This window comes from Pantherophis guttatus, chromosome 1 (genome assembly GCF_059756535.1).
Source record: "Pantherophis guttatus breed Tessera chromosome 1, ASM5975653v1, whole genome shotgun sequence".
NCBI classification, from domain to species: Eukaryota; Metazoa; Chordata; class Lepidosauria; order Squamata; family Colubridae; genus Pantherophis; species Pantherophis guttatus.
The window spans coordinates 289583107-289608102 of NC_142063.1; the positions used below are offsets into that span (position 1 = coordinate 289583107).

At 41.8% G+C, this 24996-nt stretch overlaps 1 protein-coding gene across 6 annotated transcripts in view; it reads right to left on the reverse strand.

The window, feature by feature from the left end:
* The window catches only part of LRFN2 (leucine rich repeat and fibronectin type III domain containing 2), a 325117-nt gene that overhangs the window by 65192 nt on the left and 234929 nt on the right, over positions 1-24996 (reverse strand). For 5 of the 6 annotated variants that reach the window (XM_060692447.2, XM_034428008.3, XM_060692446.2 and 2 more), the window contains one exon: positions 3118-4509. In XM_060692447.2, the coding sequence (XP_060548430.1) occupies positions 3118-4490 (1373 nt within the window). In that variant the 5' untranslated portion in view covers positions 4491-4509. Of the gene's footprint in view, positions 1-3113; positions 4510-24996 lie in introns of those variants that run through there. The other variant, XM_087883105.1, reaches the window with a different exon arrangement.

Genomic DNA, 24996 nt, shown 5'->3' on the forward strand with positions numbered 1-24996 from the left:
GGGACTCCATGGTTTACCGAGGAGCTGAGGGAGATGAAGTGCCGGAAAAGATGCCTAGAGAGCGGTTGGAGGGGCAGTCTCGCTGAATCTGACTGAACACTGGTAAGGTCGCATATTAAGACCTACCTAGTTGCGATAAAGGTGGCAAAGTTTAATTACTTTTCCGCTCTTATTGCGTCATCAGATGATCGTCCGGCCACCCCGTTCAGGGTGACCCGCTCCCTGTTACATCGGGGAGTGCGGGAGGACCCCTTGAAAGGCAGGGCCGAGGATTTTGGACAATATCTGTATGACAAAATTGCACAGATTCGGGGGGATTTGGACTCTGACTGGGTAGATTCGGGCAGGGTGGCGAGGAATAGTCTTGAGAATGTTATCTGGGAAGAGTTTGACTCTATGACCCCTGATGATGTGGACAGGATTTTGGGGAGACTTAGTGCGGCCACATGTTTGCTGGACCCGTGTCCCTCCTGGTTAGTACTGGCTTCCCGGGAGGTTACACAAGGCTGGCTCCAGGGAATTATCAATGCTTCATTGAGTGAGGGTTACTTCCCCATGGCCTTGAAAGAGGCAGTGGTGAGGCCTCTCCTCAAGAAGCCTTCCCTGGACCCGGCAGTATTAGCCAACTACCGTCCCGTCTCCAACCTTTGCTTTGTGGCGAAGGTTGTTGAGAGTGTGGTTGCACGACAATTTCCACAATACCTGGAGGAAACATCTTATCTAGATCCATTCCAGTCAGGTTTCAGACCCGGGTACAGCATGGAAACGGCATTGGTCGCATTGGTAGATGATCTCTGGAGGGCTCGGGACAGGGGTTGCTCCTCTGTTCTGGTCTTGTTAGACCTCTCAGCGGCTTTTGATACCATCGATCATGGTATCATGCTGCGCCGGTTGGAAGAGTTGGGGATGGAGGGCACCGTGTTACGGTGGTTCTCCTCCTTTCTCTCGGACCAGTCGCAGTTTGTGTTGGCAGGGGGGCAGAGACCGACCTCGAGACGCCTAATATGTGGGGTGCCTCAAGGGTTGGTTCTCTCATCCCTTTTGTTCAACATCTATGTGAAGCCGCTGGGTGAGATCATCCGTGGCTTTGGGGTGAAGTACCACCAGTATGCTGATGACACCCAGCTGTACATCTCCACCCCGGGCCACCCCAATGATGCCCTTGCAGTGATGTCCTGGTGCCTGGAGGCAGTGCGGATCTGGATGGGGAGGAACAGGCTCAGACTCAACCATCCAAGACTGAGTGGCTGTGGTTTCCGGCATCCCGATATAGTCAGTTGACACCATCACTGACTATTGAGGGCTCGCAATTTGGGCATCCTCCTGGATACGCAGCTGTCCTTGGAGGAACATCTGATGGCTGTAGCCAGGGGGACTTTTTATCAGGTTCGCCTGATCTGCCAGTTGCGGCCCTTCCTAGATCGGAATTCCTTGTGAACAGTCACGCATGCCCTCGTCACCTCTTGCCTGGATTACGGCAATGCTCTTTACATGGGGCTCCCCTTGAAGAGCACCTGGAGGCTCCAACTGGTCCAGAATGCGGCCGCACGGGCAGTTACGAGAGCTGCATGGCGCTTCCACATAACACCTCCCCTGCCTGAGCTGCACTGGCTTCCAATGGTCTTCCGGGTGTGCTTCAAGGTGTTGGTTATCACCTTTAAAGCACTCCATGGCATAGGATCTGGATATCTTTGAGACCGCCTGCTGCTACCAATGGCCTCCCACCGACCTGTGCGCTCCCACAGAGAGGCCTCCTCAGGGTGCCATCAGCCAAGCAATGTAGACTGGTGGCCCCCAGGGGGAGGGCCTTTTCTTTGGGGGCACCTGCCCTCTGGAATCAACTGCCCCCCGGAGATACAAAGAATTCAAGACCTCGGTGCCTTCCGCCGTGCCCTGAAGATCTATCTTTTTCAGCAAGCCGGGCTGGCTTAACACATTTTTAAATGTTTTTAATAGGTTTGTTATTGTTCTTTTAATTCTGGGGCCAAACACATATATATTTTTTTAACTGTATTTTAATGTTTGTATCTATGTTTTTTACTTTGGCTGTGCACCGCCCTGAGTCCTTCGGGAGAAGAGCGGTATATAAATTTGATAATAAATAAATAAATAAATAAATAAAAAGCTCTTTGACTAAGCCAGGAATGTCCTGGGGAAAACAATAATGTTCTATTATCTGAATGAAAGGCGTTCAAGATCACTGTTGCATGCAATATGTATGAAATAATAATTATAATAATAATACTCTTCAATAAAATTCATTGACAGCAGAATGTATTTTATTTCCTGGTTTATATTGTAACGAATTTAGAGAGGAGGGGGAAAAGTTCAGGATTAATTATACATAATTTGTTCTATATGCCAAGAAGAGAACAAGCTGTGCCACTTCTCCTGGCATAAGATTTTATTTATTTGTTTGATATAGATTCAGTTTTGTTTCCTGCAGGAATTTCCCTTCATTTTATCCAGATAATAGCAATTTTCTCAGGTAGGTTGTTCTGAGAGACAGTAGCTGGTCCAAAGCCACCAACATAAGGACAGATTTTAACCTAGCTCTCCTGAATCATACACCTGTGACTTAGTTTTCAATCCCCACAAAATATTTTCCTCCCTTTGATTAAAAACACATGCTATTACTCTATGTATAATAGCACAATATTATTAGCCTGCAAATCACCAGCTTCCTTACATGACCTCACAATTGCCAATTCAACCATTTATATTCAAGACATCATGCTTATTGTATAAGGTTAAAAGGTGATGTGAATCTATAGCAAAATACAAGGCAATTTCAGCTTCTCATAGCTGGAAAAGAAAGAATTTTGATGGGGGGGGAAGAGTACATTTAGACATAAGAGGACAGATTTCTTATTGGATCTTATTAGTGAACCTATAGTTCAATACTGTCATCAGGGTCAAGATTTTTTAAAATACTACTTAATACACAGCAAAGATACCAAGCATGCTTGTCAATATGCATATGATATTTTTGCTATTTCATAATATATGCCACCACTCGGATAGACATGAGACAGGGAGACTTATGCTACAAATCCACATTATAATTTCTCTGCTAAAGAAATTACATCATTTGCCTCCTAAAGGATTCACACTTACCGATAAATTAGAACTTCATCATCAGAGCAGTTATATTGTAGCTGGTACATTTTAACTCTTGGTGCTGACTTGCTTACTGTCCATTTGACTAAAGCTGAAGTAGTTGTCACCTCAGAAACCAAGACTGCCCTATCTGGTGGCCCCTTGCTTTCTCCTCGATTAGATTTGCTGGAACTTGTGATGTCAGAAAGTCTTGATTTAGGAGGGGCTGTCCGGCCTGTACCATTACTGAGATGTGGAAGCTGAATAATGGATAACTCAATTGTTGCAGTAGACTCTCCAGCAGCATTTGCTGCTATGCATGTGAATATTCCAAAATCCTTTGAGGTTGTGATAAGGATTTCCAAAGTGCCATTGTCATAAACTATTGTTCTTGAAGAATTGCCCATAAGTCGATCATCTGGTGCCACCCAATGAATGATGGGAGAGGGATCTCCAATAGCTTTGCACTTTAAAGTGGCAGTTTGTCCTTCTAAAACTAAAAATCTGTGAGTATGCTGAGTAATTAGAGGGGGCTCACAAACAAATTCCTCTTCCCGGACATACCAAAAATATCTTCCCTTTAAACCTGGAGGAGAAGCACAAGTCTCCATATCGTCGTCCCTGTCCAGACGCCGTAGCCACAGTAGCTCACAGTTACAATGCAAAGGGTTTCCACCAAAGCTTAGAGATAAAGGTGGGGAAAATGGAGTTGTAGTTAATGGAGATATTTGAGACCGGGCAAAAATGGGATCAGGAGGAAGCTTCTGAAGTCTGTTGGAAGTTAGATCCAACCTGGCTAGTTTCTGAAGATCTGCAAAGGTCCCCTCTGTGATATAATCTATCAAATTATGATCCAAACTAATCTGGTGCAAGTTTATCATCTTCATTATGGATTCCCAAGGGATGCTTCTGAGGTTATTATAAGAAAGATCCAGATCTTCTAAGGTAAATAGAAACTCTTCAAAAGCATCATCTGAAATATAATTTAGTTGGTTGTTGTTTAGAATCAAGTGCTGAAGGTTAATCAAGCCCCTCAAAATGTCCTCCCCAATTTCAGGCAACCTATTACTGTCTAAATGCAAAGATCGTAGGCTTTCTAAATCAACAAAAGAATAGGGCTGGATGTAACTGATGGTATTCCTAGACAATGTGAGGTCAACAAGGCCAGTCATGTTGGCAAAATCCTGCCTGCTGATGTTAATAATAAAGTTGCCCCCAAGTCGAAGTTCAACAGTCCTCCTGTCTATGTTTGGTGGAACAAAAAGAAGTCCCTTTGAAGGGCAGAGTGTTCCCAGCGACTCAGACAGATTTTGACAAACACAGTATTTTGGACAGGCGTTGACTGCAACAACCACTCCAAACACCAGGATGCTGCAGAACAGTTTTTCCATGGTAAATCAACGATGGGGCCTGCAAGAACGAGAAACAGTTACACTTTAGAGAATTGCTTTCATGCCTATATATAAAAAAAATAAAAGAAACCCTAAAGCAGCACATTTTAAAATCTAGTGGCATCTGAAGTATTATTTTACCAAGTAGGATATGAGCAATCTAAGCATATACAGGATTATGTTTCATGGCTCTTTTCCAGATACTGTTGTTGGTACTTTTAGGAAAGATTAAATCTGCTGCTTTTTCTGTATATTGACACAAATGGCATCTCTTTTATTCTGAGAACTATTCCTTATTTAGCTAATCATATAATACTATTTCAGCTGGAGAGTGCAAACCAGGGGTGAAATCCAGCAGGTTTTTTTTTTTTTTTTTTGATTTACATGCCGCCCTTCTCCGGAGACTCAGGGCGGCTTACAGTGCGTTAAGCAATAGCCTTCATACTTTTGTATATTTATACAAAGTCAGCTTATTGCCCCCACAAACTGGGTCCTCATTTAACCTACCTTAGAAAGGATGGAAGGCTGAGTCAACCTTGAGCCTGATGAGATTCGAACCTGCAGAAATTGCAGGCAGCTGTGTTAATAACAGGGTGCATTAAACCACTGTACTACCAAGGCTCCTTTCTGACAGGTTCTGGAGAACCGGTAGCGGAAATTTTGAGTAGTTTGGAGAACCGGCAAATACCACCTCCGGCTGGCCCCAGAGTGGGGTGGGAATGGGGATTTTGCAGTATCCTTCCCCTGCGACACCCACCAAGCCACACCATGCCCACCAAGCCACGCCCACAAAACCCGTAGTAAAAACATTTGGCTTTCACCACTGGTGCAAACTCCTTTTTGGGGGGGCGGGGAAACCTTATGCTTATTTAACTCCTTGCAAACATCTCTGGGTTGGAAAAAGCTCAGAAGTCATTTGACAGTTCACTTGCAGTGTATTCCAAACTCCAAGCAGACCTGGAGCAAATTTGACCAAGATAGGACACCCCCCCACACACACACACACCGACTACATGCACACAAAACGTGAATTGCCCCTCCCCAAATGTATTAGTGTCAGGAAATGTTTATTTAAATGCCTTCCATTACATATGAAAGGAGGGCTCAGGGAAGGGTTCTTTTGTGTGTGATTGTGAGAAGATCACATTGAGTAGGAAATTGCTGCAAAGAAGACAAGACTGCATCAAACACGTTGAGGAGGCCAGATTTTTCTTTTTCATATTTGGGTGAGAAAGATTTGTAACCTTTTTTTTTTAAGGGCAATTGTAGTACTTAAGTTACAGTTTTGGGGTGTTCTGAATCTTCACATGATGGAAACTTGTGTCATCAGAGATCATCACTTGTGGTAAGAATGAGCTTTAAGAGCCAATATGGAAGTGGACCTGTAAGAAAATCAAGGCATTTTGGATAAAAATTTGGTGGGTGATGCAGAATATTTTGAAAAGGTTGAAATTTACTCCTCAATTGTTCCTACTGGGTATAACTACGGACTGTATAGTATTAGAGACTAAATTGATTTTGAATCTAATATCAGCAGCTAGGCTGTTGGTAGCGCAATACTGGAAGAAGGACTCTTTGCCTACTATTGAAGAGTGGATACTGAAAGTAACGAACCTAGCAGAAATGGCGAAAATCTCAGCGTACTTGAAGGACTATACACAAGAATGATATATTTCGGAATGGAGAAGATGGATTGACTATATTCAAAATAAGTATCAGACAAGAAAATATCATATAGCTTATGATTGAACATTAAGTATTAGAGGTATTTAGTTATCTATGGTGAAGTTAAGGTTTCAGGGGGGGAGTTAGTCTGAGGATAAGTAGGTTAATCTAGTTTATGATTGTTAAATGAAACACCTTGTATTTTGCTCTGGGAAGTCTGGGGGGAGGGTGGGATGATGGGAGGAAAAGGGTGGGGGGAATAGGGGAGGGAAGAAAATTTTTGTTTTTTGTAAAACTTTTTAATAATAATAAAAAAAGAGCCAATATGGAAGGATTAGGAGAGAAGAAAGAAAGGAGGATTTAGTGGATCCCGACTTTCACTTTCAAACAACTTGGTTCAAGTAACTAGGAAAGTTACTTTAGCATGTATATTTAATTCTTTCAGTCACTAAGTGCACTAAGGAATTAGCCATAAGATCACACAGTGGTCAGATTTACTGTCCATTACACACATCTTTAAATGGGATGCGGTGGCTCAGTGGCTAAGACTCTGAGCTTGTCGATCAAAAGGTCGGCAGTTCAGCAGTTCGAATCCCTAGTGCCACGTAATGGGGTGAGCTCCTGTTATTTGTCCCAGCTTCTGCCAACCTAGCAATTGCACATAAAAAATGCAAGTAGAAAAATAGGCACCACCTTTGATAGGAAGGTAGCAGCACTCTGGGTGCCTTTGGCATTTAGTCATGCTGGCCACATGACTACAGAGATGTCTTCGGACAGCACTGGCTCTTCGGCTTTGAAATGGAGATGAGCACTGCCCCCTAGAGTTTGGAATGACTAGCACATATGTGCGAGGGGAACCTCTACTTTTACCTTACACACATCTTTGCTTCAGTAGCTGAATGGTTCCTATGCATTTAGTCCTATGCACTTATTTATTAACAATATTAGCAACAGCAACACCACTTAGAATTATATACCACTTCATAGTGCTTTACAGCCCTTTCTAAGTGGTGTACAGAGTCAGCATATCCCCAACAATCTGGGTCCTCATTTTATTGATCTCAGAAGGATGAAAGGCTGAGTCAACCTTGAGCCAGTCATGATTGAACTCCTGGCTGTGAGCAGAGTTAGCCTGCAATACTGCACCATCGCGGCTCTTAATTGATCATCTTTTCCCTAGTTCCAAAGGATACTGAGGTGGTAAACAGCTAAAAAACATCAGCTATACAGATATATTCTGTATATGTAGACAGTTCAGATTATAAAAAATAATAGTAACACTATGTAATAATAGCCATGTAATTAAATAATGAATCTATAACTAGGAAAAAAGGACTTCTTTTTCTCTTTTGACATGCTAATACTCTGCAGAAGTAAGTTAAAACAAGAAAAGGTCATATAACAAGTAGGGTAGCATAGCCTTCTTCATGTTTGAGATAATTAGTTTTATGATGAAGGATTCTGCACAAGTATAAATCTAGAAATAGACTATCTCAGAACAAGCTAGACTTTTTCAGAAATGATTTTTTTTTTTTGAAAAATAACTTCTTAGCAAAATATTGAAACAGTAACCTTTTGCTTTTGTTGCATTTGAATCAGAGGCTCCTAGTACTAAGAATTTGATTATAGCAGCCCTTGAGATTTGCTGAACTTGGAGAATTCCTACTAATGTCCATTTCCAGAACAAGACAGTTCACAACTGCAAAGCAATGCAATGCAACACAACTTCCCTTCTTTTTATATATCATGATGCGACCTATGAAGAGGTAATCTCCTAGAAATGTTTGTACTGTAAGAATTTTTCTGCTCACAATTGTTTAGCTCTTAGTTCATTAAGTGCAATGGAGGCGGAAGGGGAGTGGGAGGAGGAGGGGAGGAGGAGGAGGAGGAGGAGGAGGAGGAGGAGGAGGAGGAGGAGGAAGAGGAGGAGGAGGAGGAAGAAGAAGAAGAAGAAGAAGAAGAAGAAGAAGAAGAAGAAGAAGAAGAAGAAGAAGAAGAAGAAGAAGAAGAAGAAGAAGAAGAAGAAGAAGAAGAAGAAGAATCCCATTGTGTTCAACCCTGCAAATAAATAGAGGACAATTCAAGCCTATGATTAGCTTTACCTTCTCTTATAAAGTAGAATCCTGTGGCTTTGTAACCATGCTGTTTATGCAAATCTCTGTTACAGTTAGCAAAGCTTTGAGCGTTGTATTTATTCATTAGTAACAGACAGTGGGCTTTTGGAATCTTAAGTATAATTATATTCTGCAGCTTTAATTTAGTGTGCTATCCTAGAAGCTGCAACTATAAACAAATAGACAAAAAAGGCTTTAGAAAACAATTTGAGAAAGCGTTTGATACAATTAATTAGCAATGTGCAAAGATTTCTTTACCTACTCCTTCCCCTATTGCCTAGCTCAAATTTGATTTTTTTTCCCAAGGTTTTTGTGTAGTTTCTCCTTTTAGCGTGTTCTATTTCCCCAATTACCATTTGGGGAGGATGCTGTTATGTTTCACTGCACTCCTGAGAGCAAGTTGAGATCAAGAAGCATAATTGAGGAGTAGTAATTGAACATAGTTATGGGAGATAGGTAACAATATCAAAGAAAGGACATCTTAAATTATGTTTATAACTTCTAATACCTAGGAATTAAGTTTTCCAGGTGTATGTATGAAAGAGCAAGAGAGTCTCTGCGTCAGTGGTGGGATTCAAATTTTTTACCCAGTTCTGTGGGCGTGGCTTGGTGGGCGTGGCAGGGGAAGGATACTGTAAAATCTCCATTCCCTCCCCACCCTAAGGGAAGGTTACTGCAAAATCCCCATTTCCTCCCAATCAGCTGGGACTAGAGAGACAGAGAATAGATGGGGGCGGGCCAGTCAGAGGTGGTACTTACTGGTTCTCTGACTACTCAAAATTTCCGCTACCAGTTCTCCAAAACTGGCAGAACCTGCTGAATACCACCTCTGCTCTGCATATTATGAAAGTTACACAAATACGAATGGTGCCTTCTGTTCTCTTTTTGTGCTCATGATGCTGATCACTCTTTCCCAGAGAAAAACTTAAAGTGGATTTTGTTGAGTGGGACATTAAATATATGTGGAACTCTGTCACTGCTGCTTTGAGAGAACAAGTGCGTGCTCATAAAGGATTGGATTACATGGCTTCTAAAGTACTAAAGTTCCAACTCTATGCTTCTAAGTGTAAACCACACTTTCCACATATGTAAACTATAAAGGGGTTAAATAAACCCTTTCACCTCTCTACAGTTCTACGAGATACATTGAAAACAAATGCAACCAGTCCCAAGAACAGAAAACATTGCCTGAGTGGGGAAAAAAAACTAAAGAGAAACATGAGCAATGCCTCCTGAAACATCTCTGATCATTTCTAGTCCTTCCTAGGACTAGAAGGTTCCTAGGCAACCTTACTCCTAATCTCCAAGATGTCTATGGAGATTCTCAGTCATGTCATGGTTATCGCAAAGGTGCTTTTTCAAGAGGCATTTGTACTTTCTGGTTTTTCTTTGAAGATGTTTCGCTTGCCATCCAAAAAGCTTCTTGGACAGGAAGTGAAACGTCTTCAAAGAAAAACCAGAAAGTACAAATGCCTCTTGAAAAACACCTTTGGTAATCCCCAAGTTTCACATTGACCTTGATCTGAAACAAAGTACATCTTTCAAGTCATTTGAATGGAAGGAAAGATATGGGCCTAATGACAACATAAAGGGTTCCAAGTCAAATTGAAAGTCCTGCTTTGCACCTTCCTTTAACATGGGTGAAGGTAATAAAAAGCTGAAGAAGATATTGGAAGATGGAGGAGCTGCTGCCATGGTTGTCAGTACCTACCCAAGTGGTAGAAAGTGAAGAAAGTGGCATGCTGTGGATGACATCTGCCAGGGGGAATAGAGAAACTGGGATGCTGAGAATGACATCTGTCAGAGGTAATAAAGTAGAGAAACTGACATGCTGTCAGGGGTAATAATGTCATCAGTGTTGTATCATACAGGTTATTCCGTCAGTTATCAGGAATTGTATAAAAGCCTAACTAAGCATATCTAGCTAGTTTTTCATGACCATTTCTATAGGAAGCCCTTAAAGAAGACATGAATTCAACTACATCTTCCGCTTTTCATTCTTTGGCATCTGGGACAGGGGTGAAATACTACCGGTTCGGACTGGTTCAGCTGAACCAGTAATGATGGCGGCGGGTTGTTCGGAGAACCGGTAGCAATGGCAGCATGAGGCTCCACCCACCCAGCTTCCCAGTTTGCTGAGGACGTAGCAGATGACTTGACCTTTCTCTAACTTTGCTGTCCATTTCTAAACTCCAGATCAGACGGTTGCTAGGGTGGGATTGGATTCTACGGCAGTACATCGAGAAGAAGCGTATCAGGTAAGACCAACGCTCTTTCTCCGATATACTGCCTTGAGCCGGCATGTCCTAAGGGTGGGCTCCGTTCTGATCCTGAGTCCCCCTGTCTGTCTGTACCTTCTGGATTATGGATTATGTACAGTACCTGTTTTTTACCCTCTGCACATGTGCAGAAGGGTTTGTGCATGTGCAGAGGGTCCACGCACACGCATGTGATGTGTGTGTGCGCGCGCACAGCACGTGCATTTCCAAACCGGTAGGGAAGGTAAGTAGATTTCCTCCCTGATCTGGGATCCAGAGACAATATGCTGCCTTTTTAAAACTGCCTTTGCTAGACCTAATTTTCTACCATACAGTCCTGGTTGCAATAGTCCCTCTGGAGATGATACACCTGAAAAAGAACGTGGCTTAGTACCAAATTCTCTACAGAATCTACCTTATTTGCCTGTGCTAGACAGATTTTTCCCTTTGGCAGAATCATCTGCTCCATTACACAATGCTTCCATTTATGATGAACACTTATCCTGGCATCTCCTCCCACAGCTGTTCTACTCACCAGCAAATGTTTTATAGAAGGTCTGTGATATCTTATTACTTTGCTGATTTGTATTTAATAGACTTCCATCAGATTGCAAAAGCAGCATTTTTCTCTCCCACCAACTCAAAGTAGTTTCCTGGGTGCCAAGTGAAAAATAGCCTCTTTGGACCTCTTACCACATACTGTAGTTCAGCATGAATTAATATGGATAATAAGAAGAATCACAACGACCTTTTTTTTTTTTATTTAAATCTCTCTCATAAAGATACAGGTGTTGAGAAGCAGCATTTAATTTTTAGGGATGTCTCCAAGGAACTTTGTTTAAAAATTCTGTGTTCAGTCACTGAGCTTTGCATATAAATTACAAATGAACTTTGCATACAGTACATTGGTAATATTATAAGGTAATTTGCATATTAACAGCTTGTGCCTGTGTATGTATCCATGTGCCTATGAATGGTATCAAGCAAGAACCAATTATATGCCAGTCACATTCCACTTATTTCAGCATGCTTTTCCTTGGGATAGGCAAATCTGTCAATATCACTTGGCTTAGTTTCTAATTTTTAATCATCAAGGACCACTGATTTGCTTGGCCACATCCTCAGCTCCAAAAGTACCCCCACCTACCTACATTGTGTTAGTCTGACTCACCCCGCCCAGTTCTTCCTATGAATCAGGGACAAGGGAACTTTGACATCTATATATGCAGGGAAACATAAACACACCACAATGTGTATAATGTTTTTACTTATGATCAGAATGGGGTGTTTGCAAGACCCTTATGGGAAGATGAAGCATGCAAAGTAACACAGATATCGGTGTAGTTGTTTTTTTGTTTTTTTTTTCAATTTCATGATCTGTGGAATCATGAAGCATTGGACATGGGATTGCCTCTAAACTGTATAAGTAAAAAAGCCTTGCTTTAGCAGATATGAGATCACTTACTCCAGCTTCACAAAGCCGTGCTGGGAAACTCATAATCCTGACTGAAGGGTAACAGTTCCTTCCATTGCTACTGCACAGCAGTTAGTATTTAAAGGAATGTCGTCTATGATCTGGCAAAGGGCCAGTGGTGAAATCCAGCTGGATCTATTCGGATTGCGCAAACTGGTAGCACTGGTGGCGGGAGGCTCTGCCCACCCACCGGGACATCATTACATCCCATTTTTGACCCTCTGTGTATGAACAGAAGGATCTGCTCATGTGCAGAAGAGGTGCACGCTCATGTAGCCAGCATGCACTTGCGCGCACATTCCCAAACCAGTAGCGAAGGTAAGTGCATTTCACCATTGCAAAGGTCCATCAATATTTGCAGTCATGAATACTCTGATCTTCCATGAATCTATCCAGTTTTTTTTTAAAAAATAAAAACTCTATTTGGTAATCATTACCACAACTGTTGGCAGCAAAAACCATGGGTTCATTATAAGATGAATGAAAAAGAATGGCCTTCTGATGGGCCTGCTTTTCCTTGACTTTATTTTTATTGGGTGATCTTGAGTTTTCAGGTGGGCTCCTCATCTTTAACAGCTATGTGAAAAGCAGTATAATATACAGGCAGTGTATAAATAAGCCTTTCAAGTTGTTTGGATGCAAACAAGTGAATATTTGGTTGCTTAGAAAAAAAAAATCTGAGTTAATTTGGTAAATTCTCATGAACCCAAGATTATCATTTAAAAAAAAAGAGAGGAGAAACTATCATTCATTCATTACAAAGCAGAGTTCAACTCATCTTATCCACTTTTCCTTTTAAAACTAAATTTATATGGAAAATACAAGAATATATAAGCAAATGAATTATACATAGTTCCATCTTCAATGATGCGTAGATACTAAAGACAACAGTATCTATATCCTGTTGACCTTTGAAATTCTGCATTCTCTGTCCTTCTATAGGCATCCTGAATATTTTGGCCATTTATATGGTACATTCTTCCAGGAAAGCAAGCATTTTAATACATATCTGTAAGGTATTAACGCAATGTGAACTCAACTCTGTTCTTGGCTAGGCCTCTCATGTCTAATTGCAACATGAGATAATTAACAGCATTAATTACATGAACTATAATTTTGACTCAGCCACTATTATCAGCAGGAAGACATTATTTTCAGACACCTTTTGCCTTTGTAGCCATCATCTGTTCCTAACCAATGAGATGGACAGTTTCATTTCCATGGCAACTGAATAGCTTCAAATAGAAATGAGAATACAGGAAGGTGTTAGAAAGCACTTCCAAGTTATGATAAAGGGACAAAAATTTATCCTGCAAAATCATTATATAAAAGATAAAGGAAGAAATAATATTTATATGGAAATAAAAAAGAAAATGTAACAATTAGAAGATTGGAAAGCTGGGAAAAGGAGTGACCTGAGACTTTAAAGACAGATAGACCAACAACTGTGCAGATGATGTATTTATTACCTCCCTGGTTTGTTGGATTCTAATTTACCTTTATTCTTATCATTTATATTTGTATTGTTATGTATTTACTACTTAGCTTCTTTAACCTTACATTAAGGGTAACTGAGTTGTGCTATAGAGAAACTCAAGCTGCTGTATAATTCTCTGCACAAGAAATTCTACAGTATTAGCAATACAGTGCCTCTAGGCACCACAGAACAGCAACCACAGCTGAAAATCATTGGCATTTTGTTAGATTTTATGAAAATACTGAAGCCTCATCACATCTCACGAGTTCATGATTTTATGAGATGACATTTGAGAGAGAGATCACCAATGTTTTGCAATATTTTTATTCAGTTGCAAATATTTGTATGCTGACTATAATCAGAATTTTAGACAGCTTACAATAAACACAGTAACATTCTATGAAATAGTCTTACAATCAAACCAATTAAAGTACTATTAATAAAACCTATTACTAAAAACAATTGTTATCATCATCCAGATCTGAATGCTATCTTGTAGAGAACTATTTTCACCATTGTTGTGAAACACTATTAGAGTAGGGACAGAAACAACCCAGGGGAGATGTTGTGAGTTGGCAAACTTTTCTGGAGCAAGTGGGCTATTAATTGCAAAGTTATTTGTTCTTTAGATCCAAACCCCTGATCATTTTCAAGGTAGGTACATAGAGCATCCTTTCCTTACCAGATAATATAGGGCAAGTGATGGTTAACCTTTTCTGGACTGAGTGCCCAAAGCACGGCCAAACCCCCAAAATGCAATGCAAGCACAGCCCCTGTGCATGCAGCTTGCCCCCGCACATATGCGTGTAGTCCCCCACACGCACCCTGCCCCCCGCATATGGTCACGTGCGCCTCCTGCATGCACGGCAGAGACCCAAAGACCTGCTGGCTGGTGGGAGGCATGCACACATTCACGGCACAGCTTAAATGGGGCAATGGCTTGTGCACCCACAGAAAGGGTGCTGCGTACCACCTCTGGCATGTTAGTTAATTATTCTTTTATTGAATAGCCCGAAGCCCTTTTCAAAAAAAAGAGAAAAAGATAAAACAAACAGTTACAGAAATAACAATCTAAAAATATATGATATATGACATTTAAAATTTAACAATATCGAAGTTCAATAACTAGATTTCCAAAACTAGGTAACCCAAATAAGATAGCTCCTCTCTAACTCAGCTCATCTTTCTTACAATCAATGAAATTCTTTTCTATATAACTGGCTCGTATTGCTGTCATCCTTTTAAAAGAGCGAGTGATAGCCCTTACCAGGGGAGGAGAGTCTGCCTTCAATAGAAATGATAATTTATGCCTTACATTCCAGTGGGGAAATTTATTTATAATTGGGGACAGATATTGTTTTCTTACTTCCTCATACAACCTACATTCAAATATTATATGCGCTGTATCCTCCACGATGTTTGCCCCACATATACATGTTCTTTCATCATACGGGATTTTCCGGTAATGGCCAAATTTAACGTTGGTATCTAAAAGTTCAAATCTAAACTTGACAAATAGCTCTCTCTCCACTGATGGCATTTCTAGATGTAAATATTTTTCTAGGGTGAAAGTTGTTTTAACTGCTGTCAGAAGCTTAAGGGAGTGATTAGTTGAAAGAGTTGCCATGTCCATTTGCCCATGTATATCTTTAATCCGTTGTTTAACTTGCTTCAGTGTGTCACACAACAGGAACCCTACGCCATATCGATTCAATATTTCTGACAGCCAAGTTAGCCAGGAATACCTTTGAGGAGTTGAAATCTGCTGTTCCTCTAGGCAGATTTTGGGAAGTCTGCTGGCTTCCATCTGAGTCATTTTTAGCCAGTAGGCTACCACCCTAGTAATTGTGTAGGTGTGCATTGAAAAATGTCCCAATTCAGCTCTGACGGCTGCCGCCGAAGTGGAATTGTTTACCCCCAGCATCCTCCTTAACAAATTATTTTGAGTTGTCTCCAATATAGGGGCCTCTGTAAGACCCCAGATTTCGACACCTCTGGCATGTGTGCCATAGGTTCACCATCACGGGTATAGGGTAAGCGGGTTCTACCTAAAGAAGATGATATCTTGAAGTTGACATGGATCTGAACATAAAACAATTTAAGGACAATCACAATAACTTGAATGAAGACTGGCAGCTTACAGGCAGCCAGTAAAGTTCCTTTTCCTTCTTCCATTCAATCATATTCAATTCTTGGAGACTGTCTGGAAAAGACAGATCTTTTCTTGGCAAGCTCTTTTTTTGACGTTGCCTCCATTCTAGGGCTGAGAAAAATGACTGACTCAGTATCACTTGGTGGCTCTGTACCGAAGGTGAGAATAGAATTCTCAATCTCCTGGTTTCTAGTCTTATGCCTTAACCACTACACCAAACTGACTTGAAGCTTTTTTTAGACCGGTGTTATCCTGTTAAACTAGATAACATTGCTTGGAAAATGAGCAGCTGCATTTGGTGTTAACTATAATTGGAGATTCTCTTTGAGTCCAGTCCAACATAAAGCACACTACAAATTGAGAAGTGCATGGGTTACTGGTTTTAGTACCTCCTAGTCTAACGGGAGCCGTGAGTTCAGGAGAACTCCCAAGGAATGCAACGATTCCTTCAAAGGAAGGAATTCTCCCTATATCGATATATAAGGAACATCTATATCACTCAAAGATTTCTGGAAAAACAAAAGGAAAACAATTCCTTCTTGCTAGGATTCAACTGTACTCTGTTTGCTTCAAACATTGCTTCATGACCTCCAAACACCAAGTCAGAACATCTGTCAGATCTCCTTATAAGTGTCAACGTTCCAGAAAAAACCCAACTCCAAGTAAAGACTCTGAAGCAAGCATTTTTCAAAGTTCTATTTACTAGAACAGGTAAACTGGCACATCTGGGAAAACCTGAATCTGAGAGGTCAAGTTTTCCCTCAGTAAATCAAAACCCCCAAAACCATCCCTTCACTCCTCAGTTGATCACATGCTCTAATCAACCGCCGTCCCATCTTGAGACCTCACTCCAACCACTCCTTCTCCAGATGCCGGATCACCCTGACCTTTACTGACAGGAAGAATGCTATTATGTCTACAGACAACGCCTCTACTAAATCCCCCCTCCTACTTTCCCACACATGAGAAGGTGGCTGCATGGAAGCTCCTGGCCTAATATGGCTTCCAAAGCTGACAATAGGTTTCTCAAATGATACCATGGTACTAATGGTTGATGGTACTGAACACTGCAAAACAAGAAAGAATACATCCACTTAAAAGTTCCATCATTGATTATCCCCAATACAGTCCCCATCCCATACTTAGCTCTGAAACCTGTGTGGAAAGGATTCTGATAATCCATCGCAAAAGACAGTGTGATAATGCCAATGGCCAGAAAATATTGTTGAACCTTTTTCTAAAGGCCCTCCTACATTTTAAAATACAGAAAGGCATAACATTACTTTACCTGCAAATGAACAGGGCATACTTTTATCAGTATTTTGCTAACATATTGGCAATGATGATATTGAAGGGATGGATGGCTTCTGCCTATTAAGATCAACTATCAACAGCAGTAACCAGCAGTCAAGAAATATGCCACAGACTAGTATTTACTGGATAGCAATTAAGGCTTTCAAAAACTTATTCAGATACTGTGATGTAGAACAGAATCATGTAGGAAATGGTATTTCCTGTGACAGTGTATGAAAGCTAAATTTGGACTTCAAAGAAACAGGATTGAAAGAGAATGTACACTTTTGGATTTTAGTAGCACTGAAGTAGCACTGATGAGGACCATATTTTGGACCTACTGTACAAAGACCTAGCTTTCCCAAGAAGTTTATAATGCTGGAAAAAGTGAAAGAAAAGAAGACGACAACAAATAACAAGGTGGATAGACTCAATTAATAGCAGAAATGTATGCACTATTGGATGACATGATCGTCCAAAGTTTGGGGACAGAACATCCAGAAGAAAGTTTATATATTGATTGCTAGAAGTTGTCACCAATTTGAGGGCACATAATCAATTTATTGCTAATTCAATGTGAGTTTCCAAGAAAGAATACAAAATATCTAATTAAATTGGAATAGTTAATTAGTACTTACAATGTTACGGTGGTGAATTCTGCTGTAAAAAGTACAAATGTAACACTACTGATTCAGTTTTATGTTGTATGTTTATACTTCTGCATAACAAATTCTTTGTTTTTAAACTTCACTGTCTAGGAAAAATTGTTCTCAGTTTGTGCCAAGTTTAACCACAAATTAAAAATGACTTTGCAACATAAATATTTGGATTGGAAAACAGTTTCTTGTGAATTGGACTTTAGTTTATGTAGTACTTTAAAACACAAGACAATTTTTATAGTCCATGCTATAATCAAAATAATTTAATGCTTTGATTGGATGAAAATGTGCATTGCCAACCAAATTTAGAAGCACAATCTCATATAACTGTAGTACGCTGTTGTGAATTTGGCTTGAGATATTGTAAAGATATGCCCAGCTGCAAGATGCAAAATGAAGCAGTGCTCAGCTGTGTTACTTGAAGCCAATGCCTAAAATATGGTGAATCATCACAAACAAATTGTTTTTCAGTGAAGAGAAGAAATTTTACAAGCGTTATAGATCCTGAGAGATACATCCATTAGTTCTCAGGCCAGAAGAATGGGTTTCTTCTTCTTCTTCTTTTGAGATATTTCAAACACTTGCCAAAAACATTTTCCCCCTTCCCTTCCCTGCCCTTGCATATGTGATTAGTAGTGAATGTTACAATATTTTGAAGAAATAGTAATGCCTGGGCCATCTAGACACCATTAAAAGCATCATGCATCTTGATTCAAGCACTGACTCCAGAATACCTACAAAACAACAAAATATCATTCCTTAGCTATGATAAGATTTTCTTCTTTTCATTGAGTTAAATTCTCCCCACAGGAGCTAAAATGGGGCTTCAGAGAATGTACTGGAAACCATCTGAATTATAGGTTCCATGTTTCATCATGTAATGCTCTCTACATGGGGCTCCCCTTGAAGAGCACTCGGAGGCTCCAACTGGTCCAGAATGCGGCCGCGTGGTGATTATGGGCGCAACTCCACTCGGACACTAGGTGGCTTACATACTCAGGATCTGGGCCTTCGGCTGATGCTGTGCAATGCCAGGTCCGTGGTAAATAAGGACCCCTCATTCACAATCTTATTCAAGAGGGAGGAGTGGACCTGGCGGGTATTATGGAGACCTGGTTGGGCCCGGAGTGCGGCGTCCCTCTGGTCGAAATGTGCCCACCACGCTTCAGAGCATTCCATTAGCCGAGGGCCCAGGGGAGGGGCGGGGGGGTGGCGGTTATTATTAACGAGGATCTGGATCCGAGGGAGACCACTGTGCCTCAGATAGCCGGATGTGAGTCCCTCCTTGTGAGGTGGGGTCATGGGGTTCAGATGGGCTTGTTGCTTATGTACCTGGCTCCCTGCCACGTGGCAACAGCCCTACCTGAGCTACTCGACGTGATAGCCACGGTGGCAGTAGATACACCCAGGCTTTTAGTCATGGGTGATTTCAACTTGCCATCCGCTGGTGAAACGTCTGAGGTGGCTCGGGAGTTCATGGCTTCCATGACGGCCATGGACCTGACCCAGTTAGTTCATGGCCCTACTCACAGGGGAGGTCACAGTCTGGACCTGATTTTTGTCTCTGGCCAGTGGTTGAGTGGTCTTGTTATTGGGGATATAGACATGGAACCCTTGTCATGGACAGACCACTTACTCCTTCGCCTGGATCTTCGAACCGCTGCCCCCCGCCACAGGCGCCTGATGGATCCTGAGAGGTTCCAGATGGAGCTTGGGCCATTTCCTGAGGTTCTAGCACATGACTCGGCCGAGGACCTGGTAGCCGCCTGGGATCGGGCGGCTGGTGGGGCCTTGGACCGAGTCATGCCTTTGCGGCCTCTGACCCGGTGCTGATCCCATGCGGCTCCTTGGTTCACTGAGGAGCTGAGGGAAATGAAGCGCCAGAAAAGATGCCTGGAGAGCAGTTGGAGGGCCAGTCTCGCTGAATCTGATCTAACACTGGTAAGGTCGCATATTAAGGCCTACCTAGTGGCGATAAAGACGGCAAAGTTTAATTACTTTTCCGCCTCTATTGCATCATCAGGGAATCGTCCGGCCGCCCTGTTTAGGGTGACCCGCTCCCTGCTCCATCCGGGAGTGCGGGAGGATCCCTTGGAAGGCAGGGCGGAGGATTTTGGAGAATACCTGTATGACAAAATTGCTCAGATCCGGGGGGATTTGGACTCTGACTGGGTAGATCAGGGCAGAGTGATGAGGAATAGTCTTGAGAATGTTATCTGGGAGGAGTTTGATGCTGTGACTCCCGATGATGTGGACAGGATTTTGGGGAGACTTAGTGCGGCCACATGTTTACTGGACCCGTGTCCCTCCTGGTTGGTACTGGCTTCCCGGGAGGTTACATGAGGCTGGCTCCAGGGTGTTATCAACGCTTCGCTGAGTGAGGGCCACTTCCCCGCTGCCTTGACAGAGGCGGTGGTGAGGCCTCTCCTCAAGAAGCCGTCCCTGGATCCGGCAATATTGGCCAACTACCATCCTGTCTCCAATCTTCGCTTCATGGCGAAGGTTGTTGAGAGTGTGGTCGCGTGACAGTTCCCACAATTCCTGGAGGAAACATCTTATCTAGATCTGTTCCAGTTGGGTTTCAGGTCTGGGCACAGCACGGAAACGGCATTGGTCACGTTGGTTGATGATCTCTGGAGGGCTCGGGACAGGGGCTGCTCCTCTGTTCTGGTCCTGTTAGATCTCTCAGCGGCTTTTAATACCATCGACCATGGTATCATGCTGCACCAGCTGGAAGAGTTGGGGGTGGGAGGTACCGTGTTGCGGTGGTTCTCCTCCTTTCTCTCCGACCGGTCGCAGTTTGTGTTGGCAGGGGGGCAGAGGTCGACCTCGAGGCCTCTCATCTGTGGAGTGCCGCAGGGATCGGTCCTCTTGCCTCTTCTGTTCAACATTTATGTAAAGCCACTGGGCGAGATCATCCGTGGCTTTCGGGTGAGATACCACCAGTACGCTGATGACACCCAGCTGTACATCTCCACCCCAGGCCACCCCAATGATGCCCTTGAAGTGATGTCCCAGTGCCTGGAGGCTGTGCGGATCTGGATGGGGAGGAACAGGCTCAAGCTCAACCCTTCCATGACTGAGTGGCTGTGGCTCCCGGCATCCTGATATAGTCAGTTGACTCCATCACTGACTATTGGGAGTGAGTCTTTGGCCCCCACAGAAAGGGCTCGCAATCTGGGAGTCCTCCTGGATATGCAGCTGTCCTTGGAGGAACATCTGACAGCTGTAACTAGGGGGACCTTTTGTCAGGTTCGCCTGATTCGCCAGTTGCGGCCCTTTCTTGATCGGGATTCCCTGTGCACAGTCACTCACACCCTCATCACCTCTTGCCTTGACTATTGCAACGCTCTCTACATGGGGCTCCCCTTGAAGAGCACCCGGAGGCTCCAACTGGTCCAGAATGCAGCAGTGCGGGTAGTGATGGGAGCAGCATGGCGCTCCCATGTAACACCGCTCCTGCGTGAGCTGCACTGGCTCCCAGTGGTCTTCCGGGTGCACTTCATGGTGTTGGTTATCACCTTTAAAGCACTCCATGGTATCGGGCCTAGCTATCTTCGAGACCGCCTGCTGCTACCGACGACCTCCCATCTTCCCGTGCGCTCCCACAGAGAGGGCCTCCTCAGGGTGCCATCAGCCAATCAATGTAGGCTGGTGACCCCCAGGGGGAGGGCCTTCTCTGTGGAATCAGACCTACCCTCTGGAATCAGTTGCCCCCAGAGATAAGGAGAATCCAAGACCTTAGTGCCTTCCGCCGTGCCCTTAAAACTCACTTTTTCCAGCAAGCCGGGCTGGTTTAAGAAGAAATTTTAAATGTTTTAATTGGTTTGTATTTTTAATTTTGGGCCAAATTTATATATATTTTAATTGTTTTTAATATTTGTATTTCATGTTTTTTAATTCTGGCTGTACACCGCCCTGAGTCCTCAGGGAGAAGGGCGGTATATAAATTTAAAAATAAATAAATAAATAAATAAATAAACTCGTTGTGCCCACGTGACACCCCTCCTGCGTGAGCTGCACTGGCTTCCAGTGGTCTTCCGGGTGCGATTCAAGGTGTTGGTCACCACCTTTAAAGTGCTCCATGGCATAGGACCCGGGTACCTTCGAGACCGACTTCTGCCACCAATAGCCTCCCACCAGCCAGTTCGCTCCCACAGAGAGGGTCTCCTCAGGGTGCCATCGGCCAAGTTATGTTGGCTGGCGACACCCAGGGGGAGGGCCTTCTCTGTGGGAGCCCCAGACCTGTGGAATGAACTGCCCCCGGAAATGCGTAAGATCTCCGACCTCCGAGTATTTTGCTATGCACTCAAGACCCTGTTATTCCGCCAGGCCGGGCTATCAACATAATAATTTTAAATTGAGTATTTTAAATTTCTGGGGTTTTAAATTGAGCCAAATTATTTAATAATTTTAAATTATTTTAATTGATGTTTGTCTTGTGCTTTTAATAGGCTGTACACCGCCCTGAGTCCTTCGGGAGAAGGGCGGTATAGAAATAAAATTATTATTATTATTATTATTATTATTATTATTATTATTATTATTATTATTATTATTATTATTATTATTATTATTATTATTATTATGTCCACATATACTGTATCATTAAAGGCCTGATGTTAACTTTTTATTTAACATTCTCATTGAATAAGTGATTTCGGTAAACAAGTTACTTCTTGATCCAGCCAACTGGCTTTATAATGATCGACAAATACTTCAAATGTAACCAACTTGGGAGTAATTAGCTAAAACTCTGGAGTCTTTAGCAAATTTAGGTCATGTGTGCTAATCCAAAATAAGGCAAACAAAATTCATCAATGTAAGACAATATGCCATGCCTCTCTCTTTGGTTTTTTTAATGGTTGGTCATGCAGCCAGCCCAATGTTTAGCAATAATCTGGCATTTTTATTCACCCACCAGGTCTTTTACTAGGCATGTGTTGAAAGCCTGATGGTGTTAAAAAGTACTGTTGCAGGATATAAGCTTTTCGAAATGATCAGACTTTCACAGGTTACTGATGGTGATTTTGTCAATGCTGTGATGGTGATTATTATTATTAATAACAAAACAGTTCAGTGCAATGTTAGATGCTGACTTATTTTGATAGATTTCCAGTTTTCTAGAAGTGAAAAGAATAAGTTTGAAAAGACTCAAGTATTTAGGTTTTGTTTTATAGGATCCAACATTCTAATATAATTTGTTCTCTTCCATTGTCTGCTTTGCCTTTCCCTTAAGTATATATTTTAAATGCCATCTTTCTGGAAGCTATATTGAGAAAGCACTCTTTGTCACGGTGACAGAATGTCACCATGACAAAGACAACTATATTATGAGAATAGTGAAAAGACATAAAACTATGAAAAGAAAGTGCTGTGTATATGTATAAAGTATGATAGTTTTGCAATATCCTCAAAATTAATGAAACATGCCTACAACTTTTCTGCTATTATTTCTGATATCTCTGTACTTCTTGGGGAAAAAATTGACAAACTGAAGATGACTCCACTAAAAGTGGAGCAGATAACTGCAGTGGAATGAATGAGTACACTGGCTATTAGTTTCAAAGGTGCTTTTCAAAATGCAACTGGACTTTCTTGGGGAAGGGGTGTTTTCTTGAAAATGTTTCACATCTCATCAAAGAAGCTTCTTCAGTTCTGTCTGAATGGTGGAGAATGGAAGGATTTATACTCTTTGCAGTCATCTGGTTGTTACCAGTCTGAAGGCTGGCTGTTAGCTTGACCAGATGACAGCAACAACAAAGAATATAAATCCTTATATTCTATCTAAGAATATAAATCTAGTCAGAACTGAAGAAGCTTTTTTGATGAGAAATGAAAAGTTTTCAAGGAATAAAGCACCTTTGGGACAACCATGACCTGGACAATTGAGAATCTCTACAGACACTGGCTGTTTGAGAGAATTTTGGATTGCCCAAAAGTATTCCAGACAATTGCAACTTCCAAGGAGACCTCAAGGTAGTGGTCTCCAATAGTTTAAAGATCTGGTATATTGAACAAGCTACCTTGTTCAATACATGGTCAGGATATTTAAGGACACTGGATTCGCATACTTCTTTTCCTAGTTACTTTTGGATATTGCGTGTTCAGCTACTAGGAATCTTTGAATCATCATATATTTTACTTTTTTCTGGTTGGTAGGGACATTTGGATCATATGGGTTCCATACAATATACAGCAATACACAAACATGCTCTCTGTTTGCCTTTTTTGTTCTAGAACTTTCCAAGCCCCTTAACTTACATTATAAAGTTCTTGGGAAGTCATATTGTCATTTGGGAAACAGCTGTACATAAATGAAATCACAGAATCATAGAGTTGTGCAGTTGGAAAAGACAAGGTTCATCAACAGAATGCACAGGAAATTAACCCATTTTGGAGAGGTGGAGGCTGATGAGAGAAACAAAATGTTAAAAAGGTATGATATTTATGTAGTTACTTACCAAGCACATCTAAATTATATTAAAGTAACCAAAATATATTTACAATTCCCAAGGCACGTCACAATGTTTGACCAACCCTAGCGTTTGGAATTGAAAGTTGAAAAATTTGACACACTCTACGTGTCCAATACCTTCTTTAAAAATTTCCAGAGATAAAGAATCCAGAATATAAACAGAGGGGAATCTACGTTCTGCTTTTTGTGAGATGGGCAGCTGTATACATTTGGTTAATAAAATAAATATCTACATTAAATTTTGGCTTGTTGTCTAAATGTATTTGATATTTGCATTTTCTATTCCTGATAAATGTCTGGGATGCTCAATACATCAATTTATTCTAATATGTTTAGATTTCCATAAACCTAAGCTCATCTTCCCTCCAGAGGACCTGTTAGTCAGTTCAAGAGAAAGCACAATGGGAAACCCATGGAGGGATTGACAAGCAAGGTTTGTCTTCTGGAAAACTGAATGGGAAAGTTCTAACATCAGAGGAAATCTATAAAAATATTAGAAGCTCCTGAAGCCTTGCACTAGGAAACTGATTTTGTAGCATCTACTCTAAGGTCAGTTAATTTTAGCCATCCCCATATTATATGCTGACAATGAATCAATTTTACAAGTTTGTAAATGTGCATCGACGATTAGTCAGCTCTTTTGAGTTGGCTACAATTGTGCTTCCTCAGCAAATTCCTCTGAAATGTGCAGCTCCAATCTTCCTTCTCTATTACAACAAAATAGCAAAGGGATCAATCCGTGACCCCCATGGAACCTTTTCCTACTGTGCAACATGAGACTGCTCATTGAGTTAGTTCTGTTTTCCTCTTCCTGGTGCCGCTGCTTCTAATTCTGGTCCAGATTCCCTGCTGCTCAAAATGTAGCATCTCCCAGGGTGGGCTGTTATTATGAGTTTGCTCTAATACAGCTAAATAATAGTATGGCCTTCTGCTTCC